This window comes from Coloeus monedula, assembly GCF_965178545.1.
Source record: "Coloeus monedula genome assembly, chromosome: 6".
Taxonomy (NCBI): domain Eukaryota; kingdom Metazoa; phylum Chordata; class Aves; order Passeriformes; family Corvidae; genus Coloeus; species Coloeus monedula.
In genome coordinates this window covers 9,974,857-9,998,370 of record NC_138786.1, presented here as the reverse complement: position 1 = coordinate 9,998,370, position 23,514 = coordinate 9,974,857, and the positions used below count along the sequence as shown (strand labels likewise).

Below are 23,514 nucleotides of genomic sequence, written 5' to 3'. Positions count from 1 at the left end.
TCATATATGATGGAGTCCAGCAAAAAAAATACAAACGGTTTTGTAAACAGCAAAGCAGAAGGTGCAGCAGAAGACAAATTTTCCTCTCACTCTGAGAAGACTCGTTTTTGGCAGATAGTGGAATTCTTTTTCCCGTGTAATCAGATAAGAGTGTATTGCAAAGACCATAATCTTTGTTACTGGCTGAGGTGAGCCCCATCTGTCAGTGGTGCTAGGGATGTGCAGTACCCTTGCCCTCTAGACTCATGCATGCAGGGAGCAGCACAGAAGGATTTACAGAAACAAATGCAGGCTCTGAAGGCAGTTGCTAAAAGCAAAGGGAGGAATTCATAATGGAATGCAATGTTCTTTGCTGACACCCTTTCTAGCTGAAGAAACCCTCTGGTTAAACAAGAACTTTACAAGATACTGGGTATTTTTTGGTTTCTGCTTATTTGTGAGTTTGACTTTCATACGGGTTTACCTATTGTATGTGCTTGTTATCAGGCTGCTTTTTATGGATTGTCTTTATGGCACCTTGAGCTGATCTGGGGAGTAATTTTAAGTAGCAATCTGAGCTGATGAGAAGAAAATAGAGGGCTTGTGTTGGGCTTGACTTCTTGGTAGTAAATATGTAGTCAGTGCTAATCACCCCCATGTCATCATTCACCCCAGCTGTGGGTCAGACACAGGATCTGCTTGTGCACTTAAATTGCCATTGCTCCTCTCCTTTTAGAGGCAGTAAACGAGTGAGCATCCTGACACAAGAGCGTACTTCTCCATGTCTCATTTCCATCCTAGGTGAACTGAAAGAACTTCTGATGGAATGTGATATTTGGGCTTGGATAATTTATGTGAGCAAGTTCTCATTCAGATCTGATCTCCTGGCCTTCTGCTTGGTATTTGATTTTCCCCTTTCACTGAGTGCTACAAATTCCTATGGTTACCACCTATGCAACCAGCTGTTTCTGTCAGTTCAGAAAATTGTTTCAGTAATTACATGGCTGTAGGGACAGAAGAATATTGAAGTCTGGAGCCTCTTTTAAGATTTCAAAGTGAATGCAGAGTGTAGGTTCCTCCCATTTCAATCTAGGGATTTTTAGAAGTAACAGCTGCCACCCCTCTGTACAGTATTTGTGTTCAGAACATTAACGTGGTTGAATGAATGTTAGAAACATGCACATGGTTAAAGCTTGGACACAAGCTCCATAAATATGAACTTTTGATCCATTCAAAAACTGAATTTGTGGATGTAATCAAATACCTCTTGCTATACTTACTCTCTGAAACTCTGCCCTTGCACTGAGTCAACATTAGGTGTCCCAGCAAATGCATTAGGAAGAGTAAGACTTGTGTAAAGAGCTAAATACATCCCAGTGAACCTGTTCAGACCAAAGAAACCATCTTTCTGTTGTTGTTGGGGGGATGTGTGTGAGAGGGAAGAAGGGTTAGGGTGGTTAACTTTATTTCCTGGAAATGAATAGCATACATTTTTCAGTGCACAGAGCGGATATTACTCAGTTTGTGACCTGCTTCCTTGTAAAAGTGTCGTGGGACAGGGATTGGTTTGAATCTGTTGCTGCACTGCTGACATGCAGCACTGTGTGATGCTGCCCTGTCGCAGAGGCACGCCTCGTGCCTCGATGTATAAATAACCCTGTGTGGCAAAGGGAATTGGAGACAAAAAAGGGAATTGTGCCAAATATTTACTGATGTGCTGGGCCTTGTCCTGGGCACCTGGGCTTTATTTGGGAGCAGGTGTCCGAGCTGAAGCTGCAGCACAGGGGTGATGGGTAATGTAACACTCCCCAGCACCTACTGGAGAGCTGCTCTGCACTGAACAGAAAGGCACAACCACGCAGTGCCACAGGTCAGCCACATCTTATTTGTAGCTGTGATGCTTAGATAAGCAGACAGGAAAATAGGTTAATGTGCACCAGGCCAGCTTTGTGCATGTCGTGGGGAAAAAACTGCCTTTAGTATCCCCTGTGGAGTAATTCTGATGACTACTTCACATATCAATTTTCAGGTTAAAGATAGAATAGAACAGAGGGGAGCAGGGTTATTCCTTTGGCAGCATTGCTCTCCCCTGCTGCTCTCTCCCAGCATCTCAGTGGGATGCTGACTGCGGCCAGTGCAGGTTTGTGCTTCAGAGCAGAGTTAGGGTGTCCTGGGGCTGACAGCCCTGGGAGGGAGATGTGGTGCAGTAGGTGCTGGCATGGGCAGGAGGAGCAGTGTCAGGCACTGGGAGCTTGGCAGAGCTGGGTGCTGGCGCCTCACTAAGAGAAAAGGGTTTCTTTCTGGGTTTCCTTCCCACCTGGGAATGAAAAGTCACAGTGGAGCATTCACCTCTGTGTGTTTATGTGGGAAAGGAGAGCCACAAGGTTTTTATCTCACACTTACCTAGGCAAAAATGCAAAGGGGCAGTGTTATTTTCTTTCTCTCCGTTTTCTTTTTGGCTGAGGAAGGAGTTGTAATTGTTTGCTGAACACATCCACACAGAGGACTCCAGCGTTGCTGAATGCATGCACACAGAGGGCTCCAGCAGTATTTGTGATGCTATTTCATCACAAATGCAGAAGCTTGACATCTTAAGGCCTTATTTACACATGCATTTAGATATAGACCACCACACCTGTCTGTAGCTACTTTGTCAGCTACTACCTGGCTTAATGACTGATGGTATTAGTAACTTGTGTGTAGAAACATCTTCAAACTCAGTTATGGAATCAAAACATGTCTCCCAATTACTTTGTTTATCAGGCATTAATAGGGACCAAAAATAATTACATGGCTGTTTCAGAGCAAGGTGAGAGATTTTTGTGTTGTTCACAATGCTTTTCCCTTCCAAAGGTAAGTCCAAGGTTCTATCTGATGCTCAATAAAATACTTGAATGATGTAATGCTGTGTTTGACAGAGTTTCTTGAGTCAGCTTTTTCTAAGGGAGCATTTGTATGCACCCTTTGGATGGTCAGGTGGTTCTGCAAAGTTTCAATATGAAACTCCTGCCCTTTCTGGTGAAGCTTTGTGGATTCTGACCCAGAACTCGATAGGATACATGTTTGTGAGGCAATTTGGCTCGTTTGAAATCTCAAGCCAGTAGATCTGTGAACACCAGCTTCTGGAAAACAACTGTACAATTATCTAAGTATCTCTCTTAGTTCATTAATTTGCAAGATAAATCCAGGCATGACATATATAGTACAGCAGGTTTGCATTTGCACATGAGATTTAATTTAGAGGTAAATATTAATGCAGATGTATCACAAGATTTTTTGCTTTAGTAGTTCTAGTGAACAAAGAATGTGAACGGCTAGTTTTCAGTTTTATTGGCTCTACTGAAGTAGCAAAGGATGGCAAGGTTTTCCTTGCCTCTCTGCCTAATCAGTTGTTATCCAGACAGTAGGCCAACCCACATGTAAAATTTATTGAAAGTGTGGGCAAGAGAGAGTTACTGGGACTTCAACAAAGCCAGGTTAGTTCATGACTTTATCTGACTTCCCTGCTAGGTATCAAGAGGCATTGTAAGGTTGTGATCAGTGCTTCTGATGAGTTCATGGAAGCCTTCACTACATTTGTTTTTAATGACTGTTTCTCTAATGAAAAAAAAACCCACCTTTTTCCATACTAAGGAGCAGCTGGTGTTTGGAATCCAAATTTTCTACATTTCTTTTGGGTTTTGTCTGTTGAATAATATTTAGCTGGGATATTGTGCCAGTCACAGGGCTGAAATAAATGTATTTTTTAATTTTGGAGGAGGAGATGAAGTCAAACAGTGTTTTCTTCCTTTTGGCTGAAATCCTTCTATTATGATTTTAATGATGATTCTGATTTCTTCGGGAAAAATATCCAGAGGAGTGAGAGCTTTTCTCTTTTTTGCCAGGTCTGGGGAATTTAAAATGAAAACTAATAGATTATTTTGGACCTCATCACTAGAAAATAATATTGGCGACATAAATATTACCTCTCACAATTAGAATGAAGCAAAAAAAGATAACATTTACTATTTATTTAATTACCTAACAGATCAGTATACACATGGAGAGTCTCTGTTAAGTGTATCTGCATTCCCCCTTTTATTTTTGGAAGTGGGATCCACATTTCTGATATTTCTTACTTAATAAAATTTAATCTTAAAAAGAGTATTTGTAGTCATTGTCCTGTGTGTTTTGCATGTTGGGGTTTTTTTTTCTTCTTAAAGGCTCTCAAACTTCATTTGCAATGCTATGTCTTTCCCGTGTTCACAGATTAGTGGGAGGGCAGGAGATAAGGAGAAATTGCCTTTATTTTCAGATGAGTGGCTGGGTTCTGGCATACCCAATACGTGCTTAGTCATGTGCTGTGCTGATGGCGGGTTTCGCTTGGCACACCCTGGCAGGTGCAGTCCCTCCCCTGTTTTCTGCAGAGCCATCTCTCCGTGGTGCAATTGTAGATGACTGGGTTTGTTTTACAGCAGTGACAGTGTAATGATAACCTTGCCAACGTTCAGGGGAGGTGGAGACAGCTGAACTTTTTGCTTGTATAGCATGTTTAAAAATTTCACTCAGGATACTGTGACTTGGAACGTTTTGGTCAGTGTCACTTACAAGACTGTTGTGAACTTCTGTCAGAAAGTATCGGAGTGGCAACGAGAGTTGGGCTAAAGCTTCTTCTTTCTTCCACCAAAATTGTATTTTGATTGTTCATTCAGTTTCTTTGCCTTTACCTGTTACCTCTTCTCTCCTCCAGGCCTGTATTCTAGATTATGTTTTTATCACTTTTGATTAAAATTCCAGCAGTAAAATTGTCATCTTTGAGCTGTGAGATGCATTGGTGTGTGCAACCTCAGAGGGATCAGAAAAATAGGGCGTAGGCAAGAAAGGGGAGAAAGCCACCTGGTAATTGTGTTGGTAGCTGTTGCTAAAATCTGGGCTTTCTGTCTGGGAGTACAAGGAGGTTGTATTTACTGTATTTAACACCAGAAGTGCCTGTGCTTGTGCAGTCATACAGTCTGGCAGAGCTGGGTGGACTCTTCCCTCTGTGCCTGTAGTGCCTGTGAGCACAGGGTGTTTTCTCTCCCCACTCCAGCGCTTTGCAGACCCGGAGCAGTGAAGCCACGTTAGCAGTGGCCGTGCTGAGCGTCCTTGTGGTGATCCTTGCCCCTGCCTGCCGGGCTCTGCCTTAAGCAGATTTACTCACCTGACCTCTTAACCCGCTGGAGATGATCAGACCTCTGCCAAAGAGCTGCCAGACGAGACGGGGTGACTCCGGAGCGGCCCTGCCAGGAAAGGTAAAACGAGCAGGCACGTAAGAGCAGCTGCCCCAGCAGCCAGAAGATGGGCTGGAAGGGGCTTGTGCAGAGCTGTCAGCTTCTGTTTTTGGAAGGCAAGGGTGCTCTCTGCCTGGTGCTGCACTGACCTGAAAATACTGACGTGAACTGTTCGTGTGTTGCCATACGCTGCCTGCCAAGATGCCTTGAGGAAATGGGCTCTGCAAAAGTTGATTCATAATTAGCTGATATGCTGGATATTAGGAATCCAGTGCACTTTTTTCCTAGCAACCTCTCTTAAACTCTGTTTATATATTCATTGACAACATAAGGAGGGTTTGTAGTGGCCAACTCAACATCTCTAACTTGTACCTTTTCACAATTTTTCAGTCTTCTGTTATGCAAACCTATGGCATCTTTTGTCCAGTGAGGAAAACAGGATTCTAGAACTATTAGCTTGTCCTGTCAGTCACAGAAAACTAGGACTAAACTACTCTGGATGTCACTGGCTTATACATTAGGGCATCTGGTAAGAAAACCCTTCGTTACCAAGGCTTTTCATGTTTTTCTCAGTGTTCTCTTGTGTTGCTTCCCCAGGCAGGGTACTGGTTGTGGTCTCTGGCAGGACTGGTGGTCAGCAAAGGGCCAAGGTGGAAGAGCCCCTGCTGTGTGTGCTGGAGGGAGGAGGAATTCTGATCATGGAGGACAGATAAACCATCAAACAAAATACAGCAAAAGTTTCTCATGGAAGGCTGCACGTCATTGGTGGCAGCAGGAGTGCTGGGATATGTGCTCACAAGGCAAATCCCTGTAATATTCCCTGGATCTGTCTGTGTGGTTTTAAATATGGCAGTTTGAGGTAGCAGGTTGATCTGGCTAGAGAGGAGCCCATTTTCCCCAGTCACAGACTGTGGTCTGTCTGATGGGCCCCGTTTAAAAGGAGTTCCCTGAAGTTGATAGCATCAGTGAAGAAGTCTGCTCAGTCTGGCTTTGGTACGAACATGAGAGCCCTGCCCAGCTGCACCAGGCACCAGGAGCAGCACCAAAGGGACTGGGATGTTCCCAGCCTGTGCTGGGATAATCTGTGCTGCACATGGGAGTTGCTGGAGGATTTGAACTTAATGTACTTCACAGTGCCCTGTGCTGGCAGGGGTAAAACCTCACAGGTTGTACCTTAAGGAAAGGGACTCACTCAGTGGCAGTTGCAGTCACTTCCAGACTTCTTTCATAAGGTTTTCTGATTTAGAAATGCATTATGGAAATACCTGGCCTGGCATATGAGCTTTTTTATGTTGCTGTGCCTTTTTTTCTTCTTCTCTTTTTTTTTTTTTTTTTTTTTTTTTTTTTTTTTTTTTTTTTTTGTCTGGCTACTGGTTTGAGAGTTTTCTAGTAGTACCTGGCTGTAGTATGACTTGCACACAAAAGAAAGCACTGTTTCTTGAAATTTTTGCTTGCAGAGCTGATATAAGTACCCTTTAAACTTCACCTGAGATTTAGTTTTTATGTTGACTCAATTTTCTTTTTTCCCCCTTGATTCGGGTGAGCTCATAACATGCAAATTGTATCCTTCTGGACCTGGTGTGCCAGATGTCCAAAACTTTTTTTATGCAGTGTATCGCTTGCTTGATCTCTTTGGTAATCCAAGTAGCAGTTTGGGGGGGGGAGGGGAGGGGGGGGGGGAATAAAATATATTAAAAAAATCCCTGTCTTGGTAGAAAAGATGAGTTTCTGTGCTGTTTTCATGGGTTTATGACTGCTCAGAGCCTGTTTAGTGAGCTCCAAGGATGTCTTACTTTTGAAAGATGCTGCAACAAAGCCTGTTCTGTGCATATGGCTTTTGGGCCACTGGTTGTGTTGGTATTTAATCACAGTGCTAATACAGTATTAGGACATTAGCCAGCTCCTTATTTCTAGTAAGCTAAACCTTGATAACTGGAGCACAGATAAAGATCTGGTTACACATTTCAGTGAAATAAAAGCAGTACTGTTTACCTGTATGCAGAAGAGGGAGAAACCTCTGCTAATATGGAAACAGAATGAATTCCAAGCCAGCATTAGGTCTTGGGCTCAGTAACAAAATGGGTTTTTTTTTTTTTAAAAATGGTATTTGTTAAGTGGAGAACTAAGCAGTATTTCTTTTTTAATAGTTTAGATTCACACATTTTTCTCTCAGTCCTTTTTGTGAAGGTCAGTTCTCTGTTTTCCTTCTTGGTGTCTCTAAACTGGGGATTACTAAAGCTGTTGGAACTATACATTAAGGAACTATAATAGTGAAATACATCTTCATATCTTCAGTTGATCTGCTTTGTGTAGGCACATTGGATGGATGGATTTTGGGTCTCCTGATCAGCAGTTAGATAAAAACTTTCAGTATTCTGACAGTTCCCATTCCCCAGTCCCTGCTCTTGGCAGAGCAGGCACAGTGAGGGAGGAGCATGGTGCCCAGGGGATCAGTGGTGCAGGCTCAGCTAAAGCAACACCAACTTGACCCAAGATGTTCCTGCAAACCACTTGCCTTCCTAAATTGTTGGTTTCTCTAACAAAGCCAGTTCTAATCAGCACCTTGGGCACTGGGCACTCTGTGAACCCAGAACCAGTTAATCCCTTCCCTTTCTGAAATTTACAGGCGGTTTGGAGAGTTGGGGCACCAAAGCAGCTTTAGCTCTGTCTTGCTGTAGGAAGAAATGTGATGCCCCTTATCTACTCTGTCCTGAAAACACCACGCTCAAGTAAGCACCATGTAGTCACACGTGGCAGCATTTCAGGATCCCCAAACAGCTGTGGCTGCTCCACATAACCTCATGTCAATATATGGGAATGAACCGGCATCACTGCCTTAAAACTTGCTGGGTCTGTGTAACATACCTGTGATGTTTTTGCACTTACACAGGCTCAACTCTTTAAATGCACTGTTCACGTTGCCTTTCAGGTATGTGTGTTGATGCTTGCCACAGATGCATGATTTCACTAAGAAATTTTGACTCTTCTGTACAGTAAAATGGATGTTAGGACTAGATGACAGTGATAAAAATCAGCTTTTTAGAAAAAAATTGACATTTTCCTTGGTCGTGACACTTCAAAAGTGCTTGCATTCCTACAGTGTCTGCCCCCTTACATGCTATGAAATACAGGTACATGATAAAGTAAGTTTTCCAAATGAATGGATGACTGATGAAGAGCATGATGATAACATCTACATATTACAGCGCAGGTCATCCAGTTTGGTTGATGACCGGAAGCAAAGGGACGTTGTTGCATAAAACCTTCAATAGAGAAGGTGCAACCACCTCTGTTGACAGGACTTACACAGAGAATTTAAACCTTAGGCTTCTGGAGCCAGGCTGTGTGATGAACAATTACTATCAAGAAGTGGTTTTTTTTGGTATTTCACAGATTCTGGTAAACCTCGTTGTGTTGGAGACGATGAATCATAATTTAATCCTGACTATATCTCAGTTTGCCTTATGAAAACAGTGATTCATTTGTCATCCCTCCTGTTGTTGGTTAATGATATTCTGCCCTCATTTGGATTTTTTTTTTGTTCCTTCGTGGGACTGCTTCCTAACGTATTACTCCCATGGGTCTTTTTAAAATTTTTTTTTTCTTTTTCCGGTGGATATCCCAAAACTAATGTTTCAGGATGTATTCTATAATTTGACTGTGAGGATTTTTCTGCAGCAGAAATGGATCATGTTTTTGTAACTCTCTTGGCATCTTTGTTTGGTTTTTTTTTTTTTTTTAAACTTTGTTTTTCTTCATTTTTTGGGAAGTCTGGGCAGAGGGAGGGTAGAAATTGGCCTGCACATTTTCTTCCAAAAATACTGTTTCTACTTTCAGAAACTATGTCTTTTCCAATCTCTTCTGGTAACTGTGGGTCCAGTTTACAAGGACAAAAAACATAACACAGATAGAAAACTAACACAGTAGCTTTCTTTCTGTTTTTGTCTTTTCATGTAAATTCTCCTTGGAGCAGAGTTTGGTGTTTAAGCTAATCTTCTGGTTTCCCATCACCCTCTGGCTGACTTGTCTGGGTGCGGCTTCTCAGTTCTCCACTGTCATTCAATGGCTGTTTTTTGGTGGTGAATTGGCATTGCTGCAACCAAGGAACCTATCATTTACAACTCAGAACTGCTTTTGGGTTTCTTTGATTTTTTAACTTTGTGATTCCCATGGATTTCAGTGTGACTGATAACATTAATGTCCCAATAAAACACAGGAAGAACTGTGTGCTACCTTGTGTTTAAAAAAAAAAAAGTAATGGAGTGTGTTCATTCCTAAAAATGTGTGTGTATGCATATGAAATATTGCCCAGAACGTTTTGTTTCTTTGATCATTGGCAAAGCAATCCTGTCTGTGTTTTCAATGGATTAATCCTTACTACTGATCTGGAAGTCTGATGTCTGCAGATGAGGGCAGCTCTGCCAAATGAATTATTGTGGACTGGAGCCCTCAGGGTCTTGCAGCCCCAGTGCTGGCTGTTTATTCCTCTTGGGTAATTGCCACAGCCCTAGTAACCAGAGGGACACATGCTGGAGAGCAGAGATCTACAGATCCATGCTGGGAAAGATGATCTGAAACATACTCTTGAGAGCTCTTGGCACATATCTGGGAAAACTAACACTGGTGCTGTTCTTTTTCTCCCCCAAAACATAACCTGGAGTGTTTGCTTCAGCACAGCCATAATTTCATATTTTTGCTTCAAAAAACCCTGAACAAATATTAATTTCCTTTCTCACAGAAATCCTGAGGAGTAACAAAAGACAGCCTTGCTTTGGCATCCAGTGTTCTCTGAGGGCACTTTCCAGTGTCTCCAGCTGACGTTTTTGGGCAGCTCTCAGTTAGAAAAGCAGCATTGCTGCTCTTCTTTGCTCTCTGGGTTGGGAGTGATCACAGTAAGGGGACAGACAGGCTGTATCTGGGCATTGGGTGGCTTCAAGGAATCAACACTGGTGGCACTGTTTGTTGCTTGCTCCCTGCTGAGGTCCGCCAGAAATGTGATGGCTCCTCCAAGGCACTCCCAGAGGCATTGGCGGTCCCACGTTGCTGTGTCAGTCCATGGCCTATCTCACTGCCCCATCCTTCTGGATTATTCCTATTCTCAGAGTGCCATAAACCAACATTATTCCCATGATTGCTGACTAAGAGAGTCTGCTTTTTACTGCTTCATATGTTTGTTTTCTTTTATAGTGTATTTACATCTGTAATTATGTCCCCATGCATACAAAGGGAAAGCTGTACTAGAGGAACTGCTGCCAAATGTGGCTCGGTTTTGTTGGGATAGCTGCATATATACCAGGGGTTTTGCTGACAGAGCTCTGTCAGCTAGAGGGTACACTTTTTTTGGTGTTCCTCATGGTCACAGTTGCGCCATCCAAGTTTTCTCTGTGACCTGAGGGTGAGGAACAGAGAGGAGGACACAGGGCTGTGAGAAGAAGTGGGATGTTGAAGTTCCCACTGGCAGCTGGGCAGGAGTGGTGCCAGAGTTCCCTCTCCATCATCCCCTCGTGGCGTCCATCCCTGATCAATGTGTCTGGCCCTGCCATCTCCCTGCTCCTGTGATTTTGGGAATGGAAAATAGGGTATTACTTGCCCTCCAAATTAGTCTGGCTCAGTGGCTACATTCCTACTGAAAGTAGAAAATCTTGTGCTGATCAAAAGACAACTAGCACTGCCTATTCTGTGATTAACTTTAATATCTACGCTGTTCCAACTTGTGAGCTTGAAATTATAAGTGTCACTATAGGAAAAGAAAGGCAGGAGTTTCAAAGAGTTAAAAGACTGTCCTTTTAATTGTTTTCACTGGGACTCCTTCATAACATCTTTCTAGCTTAAATAACAGGTGCTTTTTCTTAAGAGGTATGCTTCCTTGTAGGCTGATGTTACCCTTATGGTATACTTTCTTCCTTTGTTCTTGTGATCCTAACCTAGGAAAACATCAGCATAAACTTTCTACTGTTGTTTATATTGTGTTTCTGATCTACTACAACAGAGCTGAAAAATGCTCTTCCTTGTAACCAGTCTAAACAAGAGTCAGGTTTTAATATCTTGTTTATGCATAGCATTAACCCCAAATGACTGTGGCATAATCATCTACAGTTACCTTTGAAGATGTAGACTATATGGAAACTTGGGACTTTGCAGCAGAGCTTTTAGCAGCCCTGTAAAAAAAAAAAGATTTTTAAGTACTTACTGTAATCCATGCACAGAATAATAGAGCTACAGACATTTCTCCTTAAAACCATTTGATTTGAAGGTTTAGAATTATAATTTCTACTGGTGTGGGTACGACAACATTGCTTTAAAATAAAAAAGAAAATTTCTTTATTTTACAGCTCATTCTTCAGAAATTATGGTATTTCTGATGAGTAGTTTGAGTATATACTGCACAAAAACGCCTGGAAAGCTCCGTATTGTCATTCATTTGAAAAACCTGTGCCTTTGCTTTGCAAAATGAGCATCGAAGGGTTTTAGTGATGCTCACAGGACAGGACTTCTTGTGCAGGCAGGGGAGGGGTGTCACCCCTGTGGCTGCCAGTTTTCTGTTGGGGTTTATCTGAAACCTGGGAAGTGCTGTGTCCTTGGGCCCACCAGTAGCTGGGGCAGAGGCCTGAGCCTCCATCCCTGGGATTGCACATGTGGACCCTGGGGCAGCACCCCATGCTTTCCCCATGCCAGCACTGTATGTTTCTGTGAATGGTGACACATGCAAGCTGCTGGCTTACGGGGCTGATCTCATTTTACTTGTCAGTGTCTTAGTGCATTCCCACAGTAAAGCTCCGATCAGGAACATCCAGAAACAAACTGGACTATTTTTAAAGCTTCCAGCTTTAAAATGTGTGGAATGTGACTCAGTCTGTGTGGCAGATAAAATCCTACAGATAGGTCATTTTATTTTATGCTTCCTGTGAACATATCTAAAATATTCACTGCCAAGCCTTGGTGTACTCGTGCACATGTTTCCAGCTGTATTTTATCATGGATGCTTGCAGCTGCAGCAGGTTAAATGGGCACAGCAGCCCTGGTTGGAAGGCCTGTGTTTGAAATGTCTCGTATAACCACTGCAAAACAAGCTGATAGCGTGCACGGTAACCTTGTAAGTTCATAGGCACAGAGTGTCGCAGTAGGAGCTGTTTTGAATTCCATACTTGGCCCGAAAAGTTATTTTGCAGGAGTTCTGTGGAAGTCGGCTTTTTATAAAAATACAGAGGAGTAATCTGGCTGTTTACAGAGACAGTTGGAGAGGCTTTGTTCAGAGGCAGCTTCCCTTCACTGATGTTTCTGGTAGGACTGTGCATCTTAAGGAATGTGTTGACTGTCTGTCGCCAGCACTAAACAAGTATTTCAGACCAACGTGCTTTTAAAATAGTTTTATAAGCAAAGCAAATGAGAGCTTCACTTGTCACCAGAATCACATATAATTTTTCTTTCCTTTTATGTCATTTTTAGGAAAACATGCAAAGAAACCAAACCATCAAAAAGCTGTGTTTCCTCCAGATAGAAATGTTTACATTTAAAATAGTCTCCACCAAAAAAAAAGTGCATCACAGTAGAAACTAAGCTGAAAAACTCAGAAGGTCCTGCAACATGGCCAGTTTCACTTGCAAACTTCATTTTTTGTGGTGGTATTGATCTGTTAGACAGTTCAGCCAGGGAAAGAGGCAGCAGAAATATTGTGGTTATAACTGATGATGAGGAAGGGCCCAAGTAGATGAGTACTATGATTACCACAGACATTGCAGAACCCAGCCTTTTGTTTCTGTTGTTGTTTCTAACCTTAAGCAAACAATAAATATATTGTATCCTGCGTGCCAAACTGGAGTCTTAATAAAAGAATTTATTCTTGGTAAACATGGCAGAATTAGGGCTGTATTGAAAATGGAATCAGGATTAGTAGTATTGAAATGCAAGGAATTTAATCTTTTCCTGATCTTCCCGAGGACCATGTTCTCAAGTATTAGAAGCAGCACATTAAGGGACTGAGGAAGAACTTAAGTGCTTCAAGTTTGAATTAAATTAGGGTTGCTCTCATTCCAGTGGGGCAAATAAGCCAAAAGAGGTTTTTAATTTTTGCAGACAGTACCTCAAGACCTTGCTGACAAGCAATTTGCGTGGTGCTGCTGTCAAAAAGTTTTATTATTTTCCTGTAACGACTCATATGTGTCAGCTTTACTGCTGGCTGCTGACAGACTCCATGTGCAGATGTGAACCAGCTCCATACATCCATCTGACTAGAGATACTTAGTGGAATTGCTCTGACAGTGGAGCTGCTTTTTTCAGTGTTCTCATAAATTGTCTGCAGTAGCAGAGCTTGGGGTTTTTTTCTGTCAGGAAATATCAGCCAGGACTGGAGACATTAGCTTTCCTGTGTATACATCTGTACATGCACCACTGCTTTAATTTCTGCTTTCTCTCTGCCCCTTTGGCACTGCTTTCCTTTTAGTTGTAACAAGATCTTCACTTTCTCTTGGGCAGCCACCAGGCATGAGCAGCACTTCTCAGCTTTCCTTATCTGACATTCCTGTTTGCCCTGCTGGAGGCAGAAAGGAGGCCAGGGATAACTTCTGACAGTGGAGGGGGCCATCGAAACAGAACCCTTCTTCCCAGTGTGTTTTGTGCCCTGGAGCCCTCCAGAGACTCCTGTAATCCCATGGGAAGCTGTGTGGAAGGCCAAGTTCTTGTATGTGTTTAATGCATCATGCATGGGACCAAAAATGGCAATTCTTGTGCCTAACCCACGGATGCTTCAGTTCTGACTTAAAAGAACTTTTTGCCCAGACTATTTCCTGCTCTCTTGTTCTTTTCCTTTCACTGACCCAAATTTTTATTGGGCTCTGCAGCACTTCAGTGAAGTTTCAAATAAAATGCATTTTATTTTTGGATTGTGCTTCTAGAGGAAGCTCAATAGTCACTTAAAAATGCATAGTTTGCAGTTTCAGCATCAGTACTCACCTTGATGAAGTTTTTGGCTCTGTATTTCATCCCTAGAGTGATTTATATGATGGAGTAAAAGGATAAATTATAATATTCTAAGAATTCCTGTACTTTGGCAAACACTGTTAATTTTTCTACTGCAGGTAAGCAGTTCATGCATTGCCTCTTAAGTCTCAGAGACTGTTACAGGACAGGAAACTTTAATTATCGTCAAGAATGACTCTGCTGAACTTCTTATCCTTATTGCATTATCCTTATTTCTGGTGACTTATATACAATACTGCAGTGAAATATCAGTGACTCCTCACAAAAAAATGCATACTTTTCCATCAGCTGCATATACTTACAGCACCATCTTCAGCTCTGTCATCTGTCAACACATTGTTCATGCCAAAAAAAAAAAAGAGAAGAAAATAAGTGGTGTTTCCAGCAATCCAGAAACCTTAGTAACCAGAGTCTCCTGTCTTACCCTGCTTTTTAACCACAAAATTGTGAGTTTTTTGGAGAGTATGACCTCTGACACAGCAAGGAGAAATGCTTCACTAGTGAGCAAATGTCTCTACTGAGATGCCACTCCTCAGTTTTTCAGTATGGACAAGATGGGAGTGTATTGGAAGTTCATGAGGAGAAGATTTTGTGCCCAGAAAAAAATAGTCTAATTTTTGGCTTTGTGGTGTTGGAGAAGGGAGGTTTTAAGGCTGGAGAAGGTGTTCTGACTGTCCTCCCCAGTGGAAAGGCAGAGGAGGGCCAGGCCAGGCCTGTATGTGTGCAACACCTACTTCCACTCCATGCTAAAAATGCTTTTGTCCCTTTCCCTTTGCCTACAGTGGCTCCTGCCTTGTCCTCGCTGTTATCAGCACTGTCACACGCTGCTTTTCTTCTTTGGTTGGTTCAGATACTGCTCTCATCTCTTAGCTTTGCTCTTCCCCCACTTCCTTGCTGGATGGCAACAGCTGAGGCCATAAAACTCTCGTCTCTGTGAGCAGAAAAAAGCACTGAGTCAAAGAGCTTGTGATCACACTCGCTTATCAGTTGTGCCAAGAGTTAATGTTCAAAGATACTTGTGTTTTATGAGCACGACCACAGTCTTGGGGTGAGCTAATAGAACAGTGGAGAGGAAGCACTGTTTTATAGCTCTTGTGTTGGTCAAAGTCTCTCATAGCTCCGACTGAGGCAGCATAATGTGAGTTTGTGGTGACACAGGAGAGAGTATCTGGTTGCCAATCCCTCAGACAACGTGTCTGCGGTGGGACATTTCACTGACTCTTCCCTGCTCCCCAAGGAGCTGCTCATAATTATTTTGAGAGAAAAGGAAAATACTTTGACTTCTCTGTTATAAAAATAGCTCAGGCAAGTATAAAAGTCAGGTGAAGTAAGTGTTTAGCTGTGATTTTAAGTATTTTTTTTTTTTTAATGGGCCCTCACATCCTGAGGTTCATGTATATCAAGCTGTTCAAACCTCATCGTAGCGTCTTGCATTGTGTTGCACAGTTGTTCCCTGTCTTTCCCATGGAACTTTTGGATCTGTTGGTCCTTTTTGGACTGACCTAAACCCATTGTGTAGCTCTGCATTCTCAAAGCCAACACCGGTGAGGGGAATGCTGGGCCTCCCTCGCACCCGCACCAGGGTGGCAAAGCCAGGCTCCCTCTTGCTGGCACATAGTTCTTGGAGGGGTTTGCTCATTAATCTTCGAGGGCTCGAACCTGGGAAGGTGCAGGATGTCCTAAACTCCTTTTGAGTCAATGGGAGTTCATGGCACTCAGCTGCTTGAAAAGTTAGATCTTCTGAAAGGCGTGGCACACAAAACATTTGTGCTTTTACCTCACAAAGCCACAAGGCTCTTCAGAAAAGGGCATGAAACGTACTATAAATGAAGTATTCAGAGGGGAAAACAAAAATTTCCTGACTTATTCTTGGCACCAAGTATTTCATCATGACATTTGGTCTAAGAAAATGTACAAACTCTAAACATTGCCCATTTATTTTACCCACAAACCCACAACAGACTGATGATGTGCATACAAAGGTTATTTATTTTGAGCTCAGACAAGGAATGTGAGTATTCCAAATGCTTCCTTATATCTCTCCGTGGGATTTCTTTAATAAGTGCATAATATTTTTTCTGTATTAGAGGATGGTAAGATAGACATGGTGGGTCTCTTCTCTACTTAAATACATTGGTTATGTTTTCTCTTTTCTTCTCTGAAGGAATTGCAAGCAGAGAATGAATAGTTTGCGAACAGTATTAAACTGAAAAGCATGACTTCAAAGGCCTTTCTAACAATTTATTCTAAAACTATCAGCCAACAGATGATGTTCCAAGTAAAATAACTAATTATGTGGGAAGTTAAGCAAGCATTGATTTAATTTTTGGTTTCTTTGACTGGCAGATAATTCTTTAATAGCAAGAAAAAGAATACATGACTTAAATTTCTGAACTTGAGTCCAGGTAAAGCTTCTTCTGAGGACAAGTTTATACATAACCTGTAACAATTTTCTTGGAAAATGTGAAAGCCACTTGGATATTTTCTGTGGACCTTGGCTGACTCTAATATGCTCCCCATTAGAGATGAAGAACAAGGTTAAAGAAGGATAAGGGAGTGCCGCAATGAAAGTGTTTTAGTTGTTAGAAACTTGTGTTAATTTAGAATAGCATTGCTCTTGCAGAATGTAAGGATATTTATCTGGAGTATCAGGCACAGTTTGACAGTGATCATGTTACTAGGAAAAGCCAGTGGGGCTTAGCAGGCCAAACATCATTACTTTATATCATCAGCACATGACAAGGTAAGACTCCAAACACATAACTTCAGCACTGAACATGTGGAGACGTGGAGATAAAATTCCTTTCTATGCACCGGAGCACCAAACCCTTTCTCATTTTGGCAAGAGTGTTAGGAAAAGGGGGGCTCTCTGTGATTACTTGTTTTCTGGTTTCTTCAGTTCTGGTGTAACTTGTGATGATGTTTCTGCTTCGCCTGTTTTGTGCGTTTGCTTGTGGCAAGTGATTGTGCCAATACTAAATTGCTTGGCGTCAGCTGCACTCTTGGCCCTAACTTGTGCAACAGCATAAAAAAATCAATGAAACAGCATTGACTTTTGGCTGCAGGTTTTCATGAGTTCTTAAGACCAAAATGTCACTTGCTGATACATAAATTCTGCTTGGGGAAAGAATCTGGACATTTGGGGTTTCTTCATCAGTAATCTAGGACTGAAAAAAAAAAAGAAAATTAAAGAAATGCTCAGGCTCTCAGTGAAGCTGGTTTTTCTTGAAGCAGTAGGCTTGAGTTAGCGGGGTTTTTATAACAGTCTTTGTGAGTGCAAGTCGTGACAGCACGAGTATGTTATGTTTGTAACACTTGGGTGTCACTACTTAGACTTTTTGTGCCTGCTTGTCTATTCATTGTATGCTGGGTTTTTATGTTCATATTGTATGTGCAGTTTGTGTGTTTAATTTTATCACGCAGAACCTGCTCTAATGTGACCTGCATTGGTCTTTTCTAGGGATAATATGTATGGAAGTACTTGCTATTGCTGATCACCTGTACCCCGGCACAAGAGCTCCAGCTTAATCCTCTTCAAACTCTTCTCTTAGAACATGGGGGAAAATGATGATGAAAAATACAATCAGGCTGGCCAGATATTTGAAAACTTCGTACAAGCATCAACATGCAAAGGCACCATTCAGGCCTTCAATATTCTCACTCGCCAACTTGAGTTAGACCCTTTGGACAATAGAAACTTTTACACCAAACTGAAATCGAGAGTGACCACGTGGAAGGCCAAAGCTTTGTGGAACAAGCTTGATAAAAGAGCGAGTCACAAAGAATATAAACGTGGAAAGTCTTGTATGAACACTAAGGTAAGTGGAGTTCAGTTTTGGATTTCATAGCTTGGAAACTTTTAAGCTTGTTTTTCTGCAGAAGCAAGGTTTCTACCATCACATACAGTGTGTCTGTTCATGTAGCCCTTCCTTTAATATGCTGAAACTGGTTATCAACTGATTTGGTCGAATTTTAAGGTATTTTTTTTTCTGAAAGTTCTGTGGAAACACTATATAAAAGAGTGGGCCTTAAAGCGTCCTGCTTTCTGGTCTATCTCAGATATTCTGTCCTTTTTATACATCATCACCAAACAGGCATGAGATGCAAACTTCTGAAGAAGTAGGCTGCATTCATTCCAGGCTCTCAAGAACTACTTACTTTATTAAACAGGGCTTTGCAAGGTACAGACTGTAACATATTCAGCAGGCTCCTCAGCTTTGTGCGTGCCGTAAGAGATCGGGCCTGGCCAAATGTCTTCCAGCAGCAGTTCCTAAGCTGCTCTCTGAAAGTGCTGCTTGGAGGTGTGGGGATTTGTTTTTGTCACCTGGCATTGGCTCTAGTTGCTAAAAAACAACAAAAGAAAATCCTGCACTACTGATGGATTGAAGTCCTTTCCTGGCAGTGCTTTTTGCAAGCGGAATGTGGCTGATTGCTCTGTGGTAGCTACTGAAGGAGGCTTGGTTGTGGAGAGGACAGGAAATTATCTTCTTTTCACAGAGAATGCCATACATGTTTTGATAGAGAGCACTACTGAACACTGGTATAAGTCTTGCTGACAAAACTGTACAAAATACTCCCTGCCAGTTGTTTCATCTGGCTATCATAGAGTATTTCTACTAGCTTTGTCCCAAGAGCAATTCACTTATTTACTGCCAAGTGATGGCTAAATGTTACCCAAGAAGGGTAACTTTGTAAGAAGCTACTCAACTGTATAGAGACAGAACGGAGAGGAGGGACATACTGAGGGGTAACGAGACACCAAAATGTGGAGGACTTTTTAATTAAAACTGTCACTGAAGTGTTCTTTCATGGACTCAGTAGATAGGCAGTTTTGAAGGTCTCTTTCTTCTGGTTTGCATCATTGACCGAAAAGTCTCAAAAGCACAAGGGAGAAGGACACCAAGTTACCTTCAGTACATGTAGAGTCCTCTGCTTTTATTCATTTTTCATAAGCTCCCAATGATTATTAATGTTTTCTAAGGTCATAAGGGTCCTTAATATAGTTTTATTTAGTAAAGGAGTATCACTGCCGCTATCTACACTGTTTTCCTGGCAGGCTCTGTTTTTCTCCTTTCCTTTTTCCCTTCATTTCCCTTTTTGACCTGTGCTTCCTTCCTCCCTTTTTGTTCTTTGGAAAAGTCCATGAACATATGTCATGGAGCATCTTTGTGATGAAAACAGACAGGAAAGGGAAGGAATGAGAAAGTGTCTGATGATCAGCCAATTATAGGAAATATTCCACATGTACCTCACCATACACATACAGCCGCAGGTCCAAATTTCTATGGTCGTGAGTTTGAGGAAGTATTTGCAAAGCAAAAAAGCAGTTTTAAGACCCATGTGAAATATAAAATCTAAGTCTTCTCTCAGGGTGACATTACAAAACCAAGGCTTTGTTCTGTAAACTTACGAAGCAAAGCGATTAATTTTTATTTTGTGAGAAGTCTTGTGGAAATGGGTTGGTACATAAAATGTATAGCCTGTGTAACTAATGCTTTACAAGGTTGCCAAGAAGAATGCTAATCAACACCTTCCACAGTGTGGAAATATGGTATTACTGCCCCTTGAGATTAAAGATTTATTTTTAGTGGCATGGTGTAATGAGTACTTGCAGAAATTAATGGACATTTCAATGATGCGTACAAGACCAACTTGCAAATGGATATAGAATGTCTGTATGTGAAGAGTGTGGGTATAGATATTCCATGAAATACTTGGAGATGTTCATCATGAACCTGGACCGTGCCCAGACCTGCACTTCACTGTGTCATCGCTGATTTAACGAGAGAAACATGAATCTTCAGATTGCTGGGAAGGAGAGCAGCAACCACAGTCTGCGGGCTCGGTGGGGATATCTACCAAACATTCCTCGGGTGTGAATCACAGGCTGCTGCAAAGCCTATCTGTGCCTTTCCCTGGGGAGAGGAGGCCTGATGTGCTGGGAGAGGAGTGTGGACCCCCTGATCATTGCGGTGGTGGGCTCTGACAGCCCCTGTTACAGATTAGGGATTCTCAGAAATGCTGGCGCCCCAGCCAGTGCAGAGAGATTAGGCTGCAGCATGCATAGCACCCTTTCTCTCCAGTGCAGCTGGTGATTTTAGCTCTGTCTTACCTGTGTGCTGTGCCAGGTGCTGTTTTCAGCCGTGAAACAGGAGTTCACAGCTAAATCCTGGCGGTGGTGCCCAGCACTCACCTCTGTGGGACTGCCTGGGGACTGCTGGAAGTAGATCAACCCAGAGTAAAAATCCTACTTGTTAAAGCAGGATCACAACTTGAGCAATGAGCTAAGTGGATTTTTGCAACTGCAGCTCTGTAAACAGAGCCAAGGTTGCTAGTAGGCATCATTTAAAAAGAAAAAAAAATACATGACTTGAAGGCTTTAAATGAGGTTGTGGCCTTGGACGCTCAAGCTGAGCCTGCAGCTCATGGTTCTTAGATACGACTTTGCAATCTTCCTAATCTTTGGAGGAGATATGGGAGATATAATGTAATTGGGTTCTAAATTACTCAGAGGAGGTTTTTGATTGTTTTTTGGTTTTTTGTTTTTTTGGTTTTTTTAAAACAAAATGAAAATCTGCTGCTTCATCCCAAAACTGTTTGGGTGGGGTTTTTTTTTTTTTTTTTTGCATGGTATTTAAGAGCTGAATGCTGTACTTGTTGATTTTTGTTCTTATAAACTCTTCAGCCACACTTAAGTTACTCATTGCAATATACGCAAGTTTTATACATACAGACCGTTCCACTCTGGCTAAATAACAATAATCCTGTGTCTTAACTACTCTTGAAGAACATTGCCAAATATGGCTCTCAGTTTCTACAATGATACAATTTTAAGCTGGATGAATAAAACCAGTTGAGCAATTTTTAAGAAGTTCAAACCCACTGCTCTTTCAGAGTTGTCTTACTGGGGGCATTATTTTGCCTTGAATTCTTTGTAGAAGAAAAAAACCCCACAAACGCCCCAAAATAAAACCAGAGTCCTGTAAAAAGACATACACAGAATTGGGGCAGGAATGAAATTTCTGAAACTGTAGGAGTCCACCTGTATGAGTGTTAAATCTGTACAGAACATGAGCTTCCTTCACTCTTGAGCTTGTAAGCTGAGAATGAGTCCTGTTCAAAATTTGTTTCTGGAGCTGGCACTTACCCAGTTCACCAGCGTTAGAGAGAAACAGAAGTTTGTACTAATCAGGCAAAAGTGTAGATACCACACTGTGCTTTTTGCAAATATGTCCATAAAAAGCACAAATTTTTTATACTGACAAAATTTCTCTCTAGTTTTCATCTTTTACTAATTAATGCAGAGGAGCACAGTTGGACTCTGAAGTGGACAATTGAAGAACGTTAAAGGTTTAATGCATGTTGTTCCCTATGCCAACAGTTTGAATGTTAGGCTAAATTTCTGAACATGCAAAACATGATGCAATGATGACCAAGAATTCATCCAGCTAGTGTTAGTATATTCATTAGCCTTTTAAAGACATCTGCGTTTCCTCTCTGTATGGAGCAGATTCATTACTTGCACTTGATTTATGTTTACTTTCAGTTTACCTGTGTAAATGATACCAATATGTGCATGCACATATAAATGAGACTCCCTCTGATGTTTGAGATAGGTATAAATATGTATCAGGGGGTAGGACCTGGCTCATGCTGTGCATCTGAAATTCTGTCACTCCCATGCTTCAAGAGAGCAGAGATTTCTGCACATGAAAACATCCCAGGCTTACTCTGAGAGGAGGTGTTGGTTCTCTAAAGCATGCAAATACGTAGTGTTGCCTTCCCCTTCAAAGGTCCATGCTGTTTTTGCAAAACACATGCTTACACCAGAGAACTAAGGAAACTTTGCATAATTATCAGCTGCCTTGGTAGACTCTGGCATTTCTCTCTGGATGGACAAGTTTTGGATCAGTGGAGGAGGGACAAATTCCTGGGCACAGCTTTGGTCTTCTGAGCATTGTCTGTATTTTAGACCCCACCTTGGGCACAGTTTCTGGGCAGGGGACTTGTACAGTCTGAGCTGTTGTTTCAAGGCTGAACAATATTAGCATAAAGCAAGGAAATAAAATTAAGCTAAGAAGTTTTGACAGCTGTGCATTTAAAAATATACATATATGCATTTGTAGGTATATGTGTATATGGAATCATATAAAATCCTGAAAAACAAATTCAATGATCTTGAAGTCTATCATAGAATCATTAAGGTTGGGAAAGGCCTCTAGGATTGAGTCCAACTGGTTAACCCAGTACCACTTGTATTCACCACTAAACCAGGTCCCCAAATGCCTCTCTTGTTTTACCCACTCCTGAACTTGGCCTTTCAAATCTTATTTTACAATAGATGAATTTTCCTTCCAAAAACTCCTGTTGGGAGACTTTTTGCAAGAGAATGACTCTAAAATTATTTTTAACCGTGTTTCCAGGACTTAGATAAGAAGGGAGTGGCTCTTTTTGGCACTGTCATGTGCTGTCAGTCTGACTGGGACTCGGTGGCATCGGTGTCCCTGCTGCACAGAGGGCTCCACGGTGATGCTTTAGCCTACGCAGCATTACAGAGAGCTTGCGGTTTCAGGGGAGTTGGGCCGGGGTGAGTCAGCAGAGGAGGAGCCCTGGGTCAGAATTGGGGTTGGAGGTTTTGTGACTGAACCTGAGCTGTGCCTCCCCGTCCTAACCACACTGGTGTACCCATGAGTGATAAAATGGGGGATGGTCTTTATCTGCAAACCCTTTCCACTCCTTTTCACATTGTCTCCATTTCTAAGGATGGCCAAATGAATGCCTTGGGAGTTAACAAGCCTACTTTGCTGGTGCTCTCCTTCCCACAGAGCTGAGAATGGGAAAGGAGCTCCTGGTCTGTGCCGGGTGCTGCCGTGTTCCGTAGCCGCAGGGTGATCACAGGACGAGCAGTGGGTGCCAGGTCTCTCTGCTTGTTGTGAGGTAGAAATTGGCTTCCTACCAGTCCTCACTTGTTTACAAACATCCTATTCTGCAGCCTTGCCCCTTGTGGTAAATCAGGGAGGTTGTTTTCCACGAGTCTTCCCACCTTCCTCTGTCATGCTAGACAAATACTTGTCTCTTAATTAAGCAAATCATCCAGCGTGTATAAACCTGCAGGTAAGGTGGCCAAATTTCCTCTCCAAGGGCTGACACTTGTTGAGCCTTCAGAGGCAACTGAGATTTTCAGCCAGGTTTCTCCAGTGCTGTGCATACCAGTACACAAGCCACTGAGTTGGAGTGTTCAGCTGACCTGACTGATTGCATCCCTCAAGACAAACATTTGGTTTTTAATTGAGTAATTGAATTGTAAGAT

General features: G+C 42.1%; 1 protein-coding gene across 4 annotated transcripts in view; it reads left to right on the top strand.

Annotated features, from left to right (window-relative positions):
* The window catches only part of MICAL2 (microtubule associated monooxygenase, calponin and LIM domain containing 2), a 116,370-nt gene that overhangs the window by 5,100 nt on the left and 87,756 nt on the right, over positions 1–23,514 (top strand). For all 4 annotated transcript variants that reach the window (XR_014226497.1, XM_082283566.1, XM_082283568.1 and 1 more), the window contains exon 2: positions 17,665–18,022. Coding sequence is in view for 3 of the 4 variants with exons in the window: in XM_082283566.1 (XP_082139692.1) it covers positions 17,759–18,022 (264 nt within the window). In the remaining variant the exon portion in view is untranslated. The remainder of the gene's footprint in view (positions 1–17,664; positions 18,023–23,514) is intronic.